Source organism: Maniola jurtina, chromosome 1 (genome assembly GCF_905333055.1).
Source record: "Maniola jurtina chromosome 1, ilManJurt1.1, whole genome shotgun sequence".
Taxonomy (NCBI): Eukaryota; Metazoa; Arthropoda; class Insecta; order Lepidoptera; family Nymphalidae; genus Maniola; species Maniola jurtina.
In genome coordinates, this window is record NC_060029.1 from 5628610 (window position 1) to 5644104 (window position 15495).

Below are 15495 nucleotides of genomic sequence, written 5' to 3' on the forward strand. Positions count from 1 at the left end.
TAAAAAAACTTATTATAGTTGAGATATTTTTTGTAGAAATAACAATCCTATCTGTAATCGGTTAATAGATTGCTTAGCAAAGCTGTTATTTGTCGAAAATGCTAAGTAGTTACTTAGCAGCATTCTTATATGTATGTAGAATACGGGAGAAATTAATAATAGTTATATCTATCTGTAATCTGTTGATAAGTTAGTACTAATGTAATTTGTCAGACAGGATAAAGTTAAACAGCACTAAAACCCGACTACTACCCGCGTACTGCCGATAGATAGCGATAGATATAGTATTAAAAAAAAATCTACCGCTCGGTGTATTTTAACATTGTAGGAGGTACTATGTTTATATTTATGAACTCAAATTTTTTTCATTTGATATCCCACTCGAAAAAAAAAATTTGGAGACTCCCATTTTTTTGGATGTAACATCGGTCAGGTCGATTTTTTCGTATAAAATGTAGCATATGTCACTGGGACCATAATAACGAATCGATTGAGATCTCATTTGTCAGAACCGGCTAAGTACCGTAGCGCTACGGCGGCGGTGGCCTTTTCTTGCCGTAGTCGGATAGGGCTATATGAACTACCCTTAAGCAATACTATCAACTTAAATTGTTTGTTTTGGAAAACTAAGCATTTTAATTATTTGATAAAAAAAATATTTCGACACAAACTCGAATCTGTGAGAAACATTAGTAGTAGGCGGCGAATACGCATGCGCTCTGAGTGCAGGTGCCCGCGCCGCTCTGAGTGCCGGGGCCCGCGCCGCTCTCGGTGCAAGTGCCCGCGCCGCTCCGAGTGCAAGCGCCTGCGCCACTCCGAGACAAAGCGACCTACTAATACTGGTTCGCGAATTTTCCCAAACAATAATTTCTCGATTCAATTTTTTTTATTTTAATACTAGGGTTAATATGAATGGTCGAAATGGATAGTACTGCTTGAGGCAATTCACTTCGCCACGGCTCTCGAACCACTAAATTTTCACCGTGTATATGTACAATTTTTGACAAATGACAACGTTGCCATATTATTTATCGACAGATTACAGATTGATTGATACGGATGAATTTCGGCCGTTTATATGATCAATGTAATAGCTCAGTTTAGCTACCATACAGTGGGGCAACGAATTACATACACACTCATACAACGATAGTAGGATCAAGTTGCGACCACTATTTGAATATCTATGAAATAATTTTATTAATAGCAACATGACGAAAGACGGTAAATGATATAGTATAATATTTTCTCATTTCTTCATCAATCTTTTAAAGTAATAGAAAAATATTGTACATATACATAGATGCCTACGTAAATAATATGAATGGTGCATTATTTGTTCGGTTAGTATAATATTATACTTAACATAGATTGTGTTGCAATATAGGAGTTAAATGTTATTTTCTCTAAGCAGTAGAACTAGGCACTCCAATTTAATATCAAGATCTAAGAAGGTCGCTTGGTACTTGGTAAATAAAAACGCATTCGTTGTTTTAATATTCTTAACGAGTTTTCAGATAGGTAGTATCAGAAATATTGATTTTATAAATAAAACATTTACGTGTGTTCTAAATGCCTTACTCTTATTTATTAGGTATATTACAGTACTTCATAAACCGCCATGGCTTTACTGGGAATTTGGAATTTCAGAAAATCCTTTCTTAGTTCCAGTTGCATTATACGCGGTTAAGTTTTTTTTTAGAGAATATTAGCCACGCTTATCATGACTAATACTCCCTTTTCCCCTCCAACTTAGCGTTTAGTTTGTGCCAGGAGTGGGCACGAAAATAGTGCAACGGATGGGGTTTGAACCGCCGACCTTTCGAAATCCAGTCCGCTCCTCAACCGTTAAGCTATCGAGGCTCTGATATGTTGCGGACTTGCGGTTACCGTTAAACTTTGACCGTCAATAAAAGCAAAATGGTTTGCACAAGTCAGGGTTTGTTAACTTTGGACCAAAATATTTTTAATCTTAATCACAACTAATTTGTGCAAGCAACCGACTTAGTTAGAGTTCCGTACTACCGTACCGTAGGAAATGGTGAAAAATATGCTTTTGTGTGGCGACTAAATCCTTCCATCTGCGTCTGTCCGGCTGTAACAGCTACTTATTTCAAGAAACTTGAAATAGTTTTAGTATTTGTCAAGTATCATAATATTATGAAAACGCTTGATGTACACATTCTTAACTTAATTTTTTCAAATAGTTCTTTGTAAACATAACAGGAAAAATAAAATGGAGTCTCATCTATCACAGTTTTCCCAAAAACCAGAAATAAACTATTATAATCAAAAAACTTTTATATTTTTGTTTCCAGCTATGAAACCCTTGGTGGGGAGTTTGAATCACACTTAGCCAGTTTTAAAATTGTATAAATTGTTCTAAAAACCTAACATTGATATCTCTGTCCGAATATAATAAACTTTGCAGATTAGTTTTTTTTTTAAATTAAAAACAGACATTTTTAAACAAATCCTTTATCGATATTAAATAAACAATATTTGTGTTCTTAATACTCCACAACTTCACGGAAAAACTTGTCTCGCTTCGTACTACCAATTATTTTGTATGGTGGGCAAAGTTTAATATAACCGTAACGTAACTTTAACCGTTGTTATGCAACTGGCCCTTTGTGGGGGTCTATAAAGAAAACCTACATGCAAAATCTCAAGTTTTTAGAACCAGCGATTTGAGTACCTACAGAGTACATTGATAAATATATGTCAGTTAGTTTTACAAGTACATAATATATGTATGTATACACTATATTCATTATATAATACTAACGAACTTATTCAGTGTTCTACTTAATTTTTGTAAAGTTATTAAATTTTTAAGAATAATTTCGTAAAATTCTTCAATTTTAGTTCAAACGTGTTGGCAATGGTACATATTGGAAATGAATGTTACATTCTAAAGAAATAGTGCCATGAGTATTATAGTTAATGTTCGAATTGTGACAAATGTATATAGTTATATTGTTTTTATTGAAATATCATTCAATTTGACTATAATAAGCTAATCTAATAATAATTAACTTTAAATATATTTTTAAATATGTGTAATAATGTGTATGTACGTTTTACATGAACTAAATAAAATGTTATAGGTACATTTTATATATCAATGCAGGTTAATAATATGACGATTGTTTAATAAATATTAAATTAAATTGTTAAAAACTGTTTCCGAACGTATACATTTTAACAATATGAAATAAAGATAATACAAAATTTAAGATACTTACCAAAAAGATTTGGTTATTATCGATCTGCATGGATTCTAAAATGTAGGATAACATTGTTTGCGGGCTGTAAATATTTTGCGTAGACTTTAGTTTCGTTTTAGAATCATCGCAAATGTGTTATTACGATTTGTGTTTTCGCATTAAGTTTATTTTATTTACTTATATTGAAAATAAACAGTTTAATTAATATGTATTTTTTATTACAACCAAGTACCACCTGTCTACCATAACTCAATTTATCTTCTGAACATGAGCGTTCAAAAAGTGCATTAATTTTGACCTACTTCGGTGACTTAGGGCCGCGGCGCACATATGGCGGAGCGCAGCGCAGAGTATTTTTCACAGTCAAAGTATTGTCGACATTATCCTCATTGAAATAATATCTAAAATCAAATGTGCATCCGTGCGGATACTCGCTCATCCGCGCGCAGTCCCGCGCATTCTCTGGTAGAAATTCGCGTAATGTGTCACGCGATTAAAAAACTTCGCGGGCATGCTCTGCTCTGCGCTCCGCCATATGTGCGCCGGCCCTTAGGATGAGATTTATAGAGCGCAGTTTGACTTTGCTCAGACTTAAGATACGTTAACTTGAGACGACGACTTAAGACGTTTTAACTCTGTCCAAATCTAAGCAAAGTCAGAGTACGCTCTATGGATTTCACCCTTAGCTTAGTTTGCGATCACTACCACAGAATACGTAATAGCCTATAGGTATAGTGCGCGCAGCACTAGTCCAATCCAAACACGAGGCGTAGTGTCTGCGCATTGCACAAGAACGGACCTCGGCTAGGCTTGCGCATTTGATCTGTGCAAACTGCCATGTTGAAACTTTAGATCGAATTACTTGTTTTGCAATCATTATAGAGAAAGCCCGAGAGGTCTAGACCGTTTTATTTTATAAAAGCTGAAAGTTTCAACGGCAAAAGTAGGAACGATCAGCGACTATGAAGTTTGGATCATGGTGGCTTTGGCAGATAACCGTATAAAATCTTTCGTCAATTTGTAAAACGTTGTGTGACCAATTAGTGAACCCGGTCAGCCACTAGTTAGGTACTTTTGTCTGACATCAGGGCATAGAAGATACAGGTCCCGGCAATAAATATTGCACATCGAACTTTACAAAGAGATTTCTCTTCATCACTCATACATTATGTTTTGTCACATACTAAGTATGTGACGTTTGGTCGAGCCCAACGACAGAGACAATGCTCTATGAAACTGCAGTCTCTTTCTAAAGTTTGATGTGCAATATTTTCTGCCGGGTACCTACTGTAGAATCCGTCTAATGGATTATGGCTAGCGGAACGGCGAAGAAGTTGACCTTATCAAAATTGAATAATTTTGATGACTGCTCTGGCGCAGTGATCTTATCTTAATTAAATGGGAGGCCCGGGGTTCGATTCCCGGTAGGGACATTTAGAAGATAATTTCTAAATTGTCTCTGAACTGATCTAGTGGAAGGCTTCGGCCGTGGCTCATTAGCACCCTACCGGTAGAAAGCCTTGCTGCCATGCAATTACAATTGCCGTAAGAACAAAAGGATGCCACCGCTCTCTACTCATGTCTTTACTAATTACAACTCTATTCTAATTGAATAAGGTCGACGATTGATTTGCGCGGATCCTTGCAATTCTGTCAACCCTGGGCCTTATTTTGCTCTAAGGTTGAAATTTATAGAGCGCACTTTGACTTTGCTTAGACTTAAGTTTCAATTAAAACGAGATGGATTTATGCCAGCAGTATAATGCTGTCTCGTTTTAACAGTGTCTTAAGTCTAAGCAAAGTCAAAGTGCGCTCTATAGATCTGTCTAAGAATTTAACAGGACACCAAAATAAAAACATTAATCCAAAACAAAACTATATTTATCTTTAGATACACAATAAAATATCATTGATTCTTAAACAATAATTAATTAATAATAAAATTTTATTAAAAGTTCAAAACAATACAATGGGATAATTCACGCCTTGGGCAGACTGTCCCTAACTTTGAATATCAAAATACATACATATAAAAAGAAAATAGTGACCAGATTGTCGTTTTATGTGAAGCAAGATGTTGCCCTCTTTCGATAATATTATCACGTTACGTAATTTTACGACCTTATTTTTTATATAAATACTAGATAACCAATGTGTTCTTATAATACAGCAGACAATTCGACTTATCACTTCACTAGTATAAAATAAAGGCATAACAAAGCATATTTTGAATAGAGGCATTTTAATGAGCATCATCAACCCATTCTCAGCTCTCTGCTAAACATAGGCTCCCTCTCAGAATGAAAAAAGTTTTGCCTATGTGCACCACGCTGGTTAAATGCGGATTAGCAGATAGTGCAGTTATCTTGCGTGCATGTGGTGAAATATTGTTAGTGCTTACTAATAAAAATAAATGTGTATATTAACTTAATATGATAAAATAGTGTTGTGTCGATTCCCTTATAGGCATAATTTACTTATGGCAGTATAGTTATACATTCGATATGTTGATTAGGACGTCACTTTGTGCATGGCCTCCGCAACGTAGTCCACGTTGTTGGAAGAGATGCCTGCAACGGAGATGCGACCGTCCTTCGTCAAGTAAATGTGGAACTCCTTGGTCAACCGATCAACCTGAAATGATAAATTTTACATCTTCAAAAGTTCATCTTATAGGTTACGAACTGGAATGATAAATAATAATAAATGTCGCCCTTGATTTAAGTGGGAGTGTTGGCATATATTTTTAAATGATTATAGTTAGTTAGATATAAATAGTGAAAGGCTTATAAAAAACTAAAGTCACTAGTATGTCATGTTAAAAATGTCAGAAAGGCCTAACGCGGCAATACTGCGTTATAAGATCCATTTGGCACATTCGATTTTAACCACTGATACGTGCTAGGGCAGGTTGTTGCCCTGATGATGTGGTCGGTATCAATGCCAATCAGCCCCTCGATTGTGTAAGAAAAACGTATTCATCGCTATCTTAATCGACAGTAAATGCTGCGCTCTGATTGGTTGATTCGCTGTTTACATTTTTTCACATCCAATCGCGAGGCAGAATTTGCTACCGATAACCTAATACTGAATGATAGCCACCAAGGTTGGTTTGTTTTACATTGCTGCTTCACAGAGTGATATAAAAATATATTTTCGTAGAAAACCTTCAGTGGATCAAAAGATGAGCTCGGTGGCTAGTGTAAGAGACTGAGTTAGCGAGTCACCCCGCTGGCTGGTCGGTCGGTAAGCCTTAGCACGATACCTGGTCGGGCTTGAGGCCGGTGTAGCAGAACATGCCGATCTGGTCGGTGACGTGTCGCCAGGACAGCTTGTTGCCCGCGCCTTCGATGCCGGCGCGCAGCTTCGTGCGCATGCTGATGATGCGATCGGCCATCAGCTTCACGTCGCTTAGCCTACGTACAAATAATAACACGATTCAGAAAATATATAAAAATGAAATACGAGTAATTCCCTCTCACATATAGTATTTTTAAAGGTCTGAGCAGACGACGAACTATTCAAATTCAAAATATTTTTGTTCAATTACACTTTTACAAGTACTTTTGAATCGTCAAAAAGATCTACCACTGGTTCAGACTGCCTTTCCTACCGAGAAGAACCAGCAAGAAACTCGGCGGTTACTCTTTTCAAAGATTTGATATACAATATTATGCCATGTGTAGTAATTGAAGTCCCGCGCATTGCTGGATCGCTATTGTCCGCGGAAGACAAAAGTCCCTCATCTTTTACTAATGTGTTTTTCCGGACAGTATCCATTTATATCGCTCATCTGCGCAGGCCGTAATGGTACATCAGTGAAGTCAGGTTGAAGTAGTAGTAGAAGTCGCTGCTTCCATTGATACCGTGTCGCCACACAAGTGTCAACGCAAATTACAGTGTCAACGCAAATTATGTAGTGTCAACGCAAATTACAGTGGCAACGCAAATTACAGTGTCAACGCAAATTATGTAGTGTCAACGCAAATTACAGTGTCAACGCAAATTACAGCTAGAGTTCTGGTGTTCAAAAATAAATCACTTGCCACTGTTGCTTGAGCTGTGGGTTGTTGAGGATCTCGGTGACGAGCCGGGCGCCGTACAGCGGCGGGTTGGAGTACATGGTGCGGATCATGATCTTGACTTGGGACATGACTTTCGCAGCCGAATCCGCGTCGCCGCACAAAAATGTTAGCGCGCCCGCACGCTCGCCGTACAAACCTGCAACGGACAATATGATAATCCTTATCACAAATGGGTTGGGGCAGCAAGACTGGGGCTTTTTGAAGACTTAGTATTTTATAATTCGCATAGGATTCTGAGCACAATTAAATTTTAGAGTATTCACATCTTCCTCTTACCGATGTCATATGAAAAGGACAGACACAGTTTGACAGTTTTAAATTTAATTTAGAGCTGTCAAACCTCGTGATTTTAACTGCCAGTCGCTAGCCTATTGTTTAAATAGGCACGCGACGTGTGCACTAAAATTTAGAGCTTTTACATTTCTAAATTCGGCTCCGTCCTTTTTTAGCAATATTAAAAGGAGAGGGATGCAGATGATCTAAATTTAGTTTAGTAGAGAAAGTCAAGAGAATCGGCACCATTGTCGGCATAGTCTGGGTGGGAGCAAATCCGCGAAGCCCTGTTACGCCCTGTCGTAGCCTTATCTCTTTGCTGATCACATACCCATGTTCTTGGCGAAGCTCTGCGCGAGGAGGATCTGGTGTCCGTCGGCTACGAACTGACGAACGGCGAAGGCGTCGTTGTCCACGCTGCCCGTCGCGAAGCCCTGGTACGCCATGTCGATGAAGGGAAGCAGCTTTTTCGCTTTCACTGCCTGCAAAAATCCACAAATACCTAGTATGCTCTATACATCTCAGCCTGATTCAACACGCTGACCGTTACATAGAAGCAACTGGCTGAGCTTTCAATTGCCCACAAGATAGTGTAGTTAAGAAGGTGTAACTTTTTATGATTTGAAAAGAGCAACTGTTGAATTTCTTGCTGGCTCTTCTCGGTAGAATCTGTATTCGGATCCGGCGCGGCGCAGCGCATTATGAGTAAATCTATCAATACTAAATACCAGAGTCACGTTACACAGTAATAAAATTAACGTTAATCTTCCCTTCCTCACCTCAGCCCTCTTCAGCGTTCTTGCGTGCAGCGCGCATTTTCATTTGTAATCTAAACTACTTATTTCGACTAATCACGTGAGTCCAGCCGGATTTTGTTCACAATTCACATTTATAAAGTTAAAGTTAACTTGAAAAAAGGCGGAGCTCAGTGTCAATAAAATTAAAATCTAAGTATTTACCTCTGAGATCTGTTTCCATTCCTCGGGTCTAGGGTCGACGCCGGTTGGGTTGTGCGCGCACGCGTGCAACAAGATGATGGAACCTTCTGGAATTTTCTGAAACAAGCAATTGCTTACTCATAGAGAATGCTTAGTCGCTCTTTAAGATTATTAAAAACATGTTTAAAACCGAAATTATTTAAACGTCCGAAATATTGCTATATGTAAACACATCATTGCCTAGTTAAGATAGTGTTATTTGACCTTTGTGGCCTTTTAGCTGATCGCATATAAGAAAGCATGCCGCAAGCAACGTTTTTACCTCAAAAGGAAAAACGGAACCCTTATAGAGTTACTTGGTGGTCGGTCTGTCTGTCTGTCTGTCTGTCTGTCCGCCCGTCCGTCGTGTCTGTCAAGAAAACCTATAGGATAAACTATACCAAATGGGGCATCATATGAACCTGGCTTTACCTGTACATTCTAAAACAGATTTTTATTTATTTTTATGCATAATAGTTTTTGATTTATCGAACAAAATGACGAAAAAAATACCCGAGTACCCTCAGTGCGCGAGTCTGACCCTCACTTGACCGGTTTTTTTTAAGTACCCAAGTATTCGAAATTCGTCAAAGTAATGCTGGAGCACCCCATGTAAGTTTACTCTAGAACCCTACATGGGCGCTAGAGCTCACAGCAGAGTAGATGTATGCAAATCGGTATATGAGGTGAGCTTACCCATACATAGAGTGCTGAGAAGCCCCACCCCTATTTTACCCCTCTATAGGAAAACGGTTACCCAAAATATCTTGGGGCTTCAACGATTACTTTACGTCAGATGCAAAAAGTTCATGCTCATCCTAATCCATACTAATATTATAAATGCGAAAGTGTATCTGTCTGTCTGTCTGTCTGCTTCCTTTTCACGGCCCAACAGCTTAACCGATTCTGACGAAATTTGGTACACGGTTAGCTTATATCCCGGGGACGGGCATAGGCTACTTTTTATCCCGGAAAATCAAACAGTTCCTCCCATGGGATCTTTAAAAACCTAAACCCACGACTAAGACGAAGTCGCGGGCATCCTGTAGTATATAATAATTAGGTACCACTACCTACGTACACGTTTTTGCACGTATCTGCTTTCCAAATTCCATAGCTGAACTCTATTTTAGTAGTTTATCACGTTTACGTATTGTGACCGCGACCTGCCTAGTACGTACGTCCTATTAATCTTAATAGATTGTTACGTTATGTTACATTATGATGATAATAATATTATTATTATCGACATACAATAGCATTTCGTCACTAAGTACATAATATTTGTCATGATTTGCTGAGTAATAAAATAGGTAGGTTAATACCACCTTCAAGAACACCTTCAATGCTTATCTTAGTAAGTGTAAATTGGATAAACACATTAACTGAAATGATTAACGTTTAGGTGCTATGCAAATGTTAGATTAAAAAAATATCCAACGCGACTTCGTGAGAATTAATTTGATCCATTACTAAAAAATGTTGTAAAGCAGCATAATGCTAAATGCTGTCTTTTTCTTTAGAAATTACTAATGACATAAAAAGAGAAATCTGTGTTTTTAGAAAGGTCATTATTGTATAGGAAATGGATATTTATACCTATATTTAAGTATACCTATACATAAGAGATCATCTGAATAAGACAGCACTGCTAAGTTATGGTTAGAAATAATCATAGACTTTATAATTTCAAACTCTACTGGACTGTATTTAATACAAATTTCATAACTATAAATTTTAGGGTCATACCTAAGTTATAACTAAAGTTATAGTTATTTTTGGGTATACTTACACTGATATCCTCAAGAGCTCCTTTAAGATCGAATCCATTGGTCTTGGGGTCAAAGTAGCGGTACTTCTTGTGTGACAGGTTGAGAGTGTTGCAGATCTGGGGGTGGTTGCCCCATGTAGGGTTTGATAGCCAGACCTCCTTGCTTTTGGCGTAGTGTTTGGTTATGAACTCAAATCCTAGCCGTAATGCACCAGTACCAGATAAAGTCTGTAAAAAGGGACAGAAATTGGTATGAAATTATGAGGTCTCATAAGCACTTCGAAGGCTCTTGTGATGTTGCAACGAAGGACTACTGGGGTCATTATAAAATGCGTATGCGACGCTAGAAAAAGTCATGATACTGTGCCTATTAATTTAAAATATTAAAAATTGCTATTAATTTAACATATTAAAAATTATAACAGGGACTCCCAAAAACAGATATAAAAATCGAAAGATTTGTCTTTGAAATAAATATACATTATTTTTATTTACCTATCTATTTTCCATTTAACTACTTAAGGATGTTATTTGTGTAGATAACATGCAAGATACCATATCAGCTCTCAGTCACTAAGAAACAATAAACTGAAATAATATTCTAACTCAAGAATCCAGCAACATCCATATCATAAATGCGAAAGTAGGTATGTATGTCTATCTGTCTGTCAGTTTTTCATGGTCCATCCGTTTAACCGATTTTGTCATTTGGTACAGAGACAGCTTGTATCCTCAGGATGGACATAGGCTACTTTTATCCTGGGAAATCAGAGAATTCCCACAGAGTTTTTTAAGTTTCATCCATTTAAATAACTTTGACATGGTACAAGATAGCTTGCTTTTTGGAGACACGATAGGTTAATTTTTGTCCCGGAAAATCAAACAGTTCCCATGGGATTTTCATAACCTAATTCGACGTGAACGTAGTCCCAGGCAGCAAGTTATAAGCGTCAGCACCTCAGAGGCCATTTTCTTGTTGAAGGATTTGAACAGCGCAATCAAGTGGTTCAATTCTTGCAAGTTTAGTTCAACCCTGGCAACAGATGAGTATATCACAGTAGCAGCAGGTTAACAAGGTATGTTGAACCAGGCTCTTAGGTATACCAGAGACACCCTGGACCAATCTGCTGTGCCATCTAGTACTTAATAGAGTGCAGTACCTATATTATTTAATCCAATTAGAGGGATGCTGGATGTTAACATGTTTGCAAGCTTGATTTGTAAGTTGAAATATTTCTACTGGCAAAAACTATATAAACATAATCAAATTGCAAAAAAAAAATTTGAATCATATTTACCTGCACAGTACAATTGGATTTGTTTTTAAGAACTGGACTATCCTCTCCAAATGCCAATTTGGCAACTGCATCTGTGTATGCAACTTCACCACCAATTGGAGCATACTCGTGGTTCAATCCTTTTTTGAAAATTATTTCTTCTGCCTAAAAAAGTATTTGTCTATTATAAGAAACTTTCCTTAATAAAAATAATTAAATTTACATTTAAATAGGACACCAAATATTATCTTATTCCTTTATAGAGGTAATTATTCCATTATGAAACTGAAAAAAAGTGAGCAAACATTGTACCTTCTGGACTGAAGGCAAAATGAAAGGTTTGCCCTGGTCATCTCTGTACGCACCAACACCAAGGTTTACTTTCTTAGGATTGGTATCTCTTTTAAATGCCTCCGTTATACCAAGAATGACATCTGGTGGTCCCATCTGCACATTGCTCCAAAAAGTGCTAAAAATAATAAATTAAAAAAAAAACAGGTCAAGTGCAAGTAATTTGCTTCTTAGTACTTATTAGTTCTTGATAAAGCGGCAATAGAAATTATATACTGTGAAAATTTCAACTTTCTACCTATTGGTTCATGAGATACAGTCTGCTGACGGACAGCGGAGGCTTAGTAATAGAGTCCCATTGGCGGCTTTTGAGTACAGAACCCTAAAAAACCATTAAGTGCCAGCAACGAGTGAGTGAGCGCGTCTGATGTAAATAGAGGATAAAAGCCCATTCACACCAAGCACATACACATGAATCCGTAGACATAACTGCACGCATTACGTCTAGGCGAACGTTCACGCCACGCAAGCGGTATGCCACGACTCATACAGTTCCATACATTACAACGCAATGGTACGCGCTACGTCTACGCTTACGTGACGCATACGCGGCCTGTGTGGCCGGCGCTTAAGACCACTAAGCAAAGGCTGCCAAACTTCTAGGATCTGTGGCAACTAATTTAATAGAATAGTTATGAATACCTACCGATTTTTAAGTTTGGGAAAGGTTTATGACAATATATTCAAAGTAGAGAAATCCTTCGGAACAATTTAAAAAATGTATGATGATTACAATACAATACATGATTTCAAAAGTGTGTTAGTTATTCACTGTACAATACATAATCGATATGTATAACAATGGCATATTGTTCTTAACTAGTTGTCAAGGTTGTAGCAATATTTTCTAACATAACAGTCGTAAATACATGTTTATATGTATTACGAAGTGCTTTCAAATCATCCAGTCCTAACACTATTTCGGAATCCCTTTCTTATCAATATTTAAATTTCTTTTTATTTGCATAGTTACCATCCCAAATGACTAACTTTACCTAAGCAATAAAATAATTTCAGCAATATGTGAAGACAGCTATATGATTATGTAAAGAACTTTAGCAGGTATCTGAAAATAGTTTCTAACAGGTAGGTATTTATATAATTAAGTCCAGTGTGTTACAAATATCCATTTAGTCATGTTACCAACGCGGATGGATGGTAAGAGTCAAGGTAGATAAATATATTTAATAATTTCATGTAACTTTCCAATCGGAAAATGTGCAAGTTGAGCGAAATCAATGTAGGTACCTACTAATCTTAAAGGTCTAAGTAGGTATATAAAATTGATGTGCTTGCGTAGCGTTCATCCGAATGAGTTGAAACTATGTACCTACAGTTGTTGTTGCTACTTGCGTGAAGGTTTCTATCATAGTAGGTAACATCAAGTTGAAATAAAAATAGGTGGCGTATTCCTAACCTCTACTAATTACAAACTGTATTTATAATTTAAATTACATAGTATGCCCATATGATTATTATGCCACACACAATACATGTCGAGCTAAGTCCATTATATGAAAGCTTTTATAAGAATATAGGCACATAAAATAATAATGAATAGGGAAAGAGAATATTTATTTTAAAGGGCTTTTAGTTGTACACAATTCAGTTTCAGTGGCATTTGCCAGAATAGCTGTAGAATTTATTTTAACGAATATTACGTAAATACTTAAGCAGCCAATGCCGGTACATTACCTACTTGCTCTGGAAACGATGCCAGTCGTGATCGCCTCCGCATAGTTGTTTTTCAAAGCCTGCGTCGATAATTTCCTTAAAGCCTGTGCCATTATATAAAATTTATCTAAATAAATGCAAGCCGGTTTATTCTAAACTAAACGACGAAAAATAACCCCGTTGCCTCACTGATAAACATATGGACTGCTGGGTTACCAGGTGAAAATCCTAAATATTCTCCACATCTAATATTTTATTATTCTAGTTTTACCTTCCTCATTCTGAGAAAAGACTCGTACTCTGTAGTGATCCGACAATGAGTTTATCATGTTGATAATGGTTATTTTCTTCTTGGTTTTGATTCAGTGACCTGAAAACACACACCTCAGAACACATATTAGACCTACCTAAATAGTTATTAAGGTATATAATAAACCCGCCAAATTCTTGTAACACACAGCAAGCGTGTGGAATGTGGATGGATATTTGCTTACTGTGCCAACGCTTAGGAAGCGTTCCGATTAGCAGGCAAGCCATCTGTGGTGTTTGCCGATGCTTGCTGTATGTTGTTTGCCACACGCATGTATCGGATCCATTACAGTTTCAACGCGTTACTGTTGATTTCATGTAAAAAGAGCTTTGGGGTCTGGACGAAATCGACAACGGACTGCGGAACGAATGTGCCCACACTCCACAGACTCACAGAGGTACCTTGAACCTTTATACTGAACTTGAACGAAAAATTTGAACTGATCCAGTAACGTCATGATAGAACAGACATCCGCCGGGCACCGTTGTACCATACTTACCTGCTACCAAATAGATCTTTAAATCTCCTACAAGGTAAATCCAGTGTCAGAGCTCTTTTTCATGATGCTTATTCTAACAATAGTTTCAAGTTGATAAATGCTTTTACTACAATTATTTCATCATTTAATTTTATTATAATTGACAAAAAAAACTCCTTTTATTCGGGCAATTTTCAGTGTCCTGGTCACATTTAACATAATTCGTGCAATTTTGTAAAAAAAATTGCAATTTACGTCATCAAAGACAAAGTCAAGGAAAGGTCAGATTTTTTTAGGAGGAGTTTACACCACTCATGGATGTAGCAAATAACCTGGCAGGCGAATCTTTCTTAGACCTACTTTTACTTTTGTATGGGGTGAGGATGACTGATATAATAATATTAGCATTAGCATCCACAGAATAACAAACTAACAAATCACAGTAAAGGTGAACAAACACTTATCCGAGCCGAACAAATTGAACAAAACGAATTTTAGAATTCTGTATATGAAATCTCACGAAACCTCGCACACTTCCGCGCGTTGAAGATTTGGAGATTTGACGCAGGGAAGTGTGCGAGGATTCATGAGATTTCATATATTTACAGAATTCTAAAATTCGTTTCATCCGACTCGTTCGGCTCGGATAAGTGTGGGTTCACCTTAAAATTAGGTTATTCTCTTTGACTCTGTCATAACTCTTTGGTCTTAAAAAGTCACTAGGTCAGCACCAGCACCAGCACCTAGCAGCATAGCATGCCATTCACTGGCGTGTGTATCACGAGCTTAAAATCTATGCATCTATGCTTACCATAGATGACATCGTGATTCGTATATCAATGTCAGTGTGGTGTGGACTTCGTCTGCGATGGCGTTTGTTATCGCGCGTGCTGTGCTTGTTTGGAGTGTTTTTTTTGTTAAGAGTGGCTGGTTTTTGTGTTAGTTGGTGTTTTTTGGTGGTGGAACTGACTGGGAGGCGCTCTGGAGGGGCGACGCGCGTGTGTCGGCGGGCGCCGGCGCAGACGGAGTCCATACTTGTATAAATTCAATAACTTGAAAATATCACAAA

The 15495-nt window shown here is 37.4% G+C and overlaps 1 protein-coding gene across 1 annotated transcript; it reads right to left on the reverse strand.

Annotated features, from left to right (window-relative positions):
• Window positions 1-5093: 5093 nt before the first annotated feature.
• On the reverse strand, window positions 5094-13865 carry LOC123865345 (aspartate aminotransferase, mitochondrial). The gene is made up of 9 exons (XM_045906331.1): window positions 13660-13865; window positions 11926-12082; window positions 11635-11778; window positions 10358-10564; window positions 8548-8643; window positions 7920-8070; window positions 7277-7451; window positions 6496-6646; window positions 5094-5864 (listed from the first exon to the last, which is right to left on the reverse strand). Exons 1-9 carry the CDS (start codon window positions 13749-13751, stop codon window positions 5742-5744), a joined length of 1296 nt encoding a protein of 431 aa, XP_045762287.1. The 5' UTR covers window positions 13752-13865; the 3' UTR covers window positions 5094-5741.
• Window positions 13866-15495: the final 1630 nt, after the last annotated feature.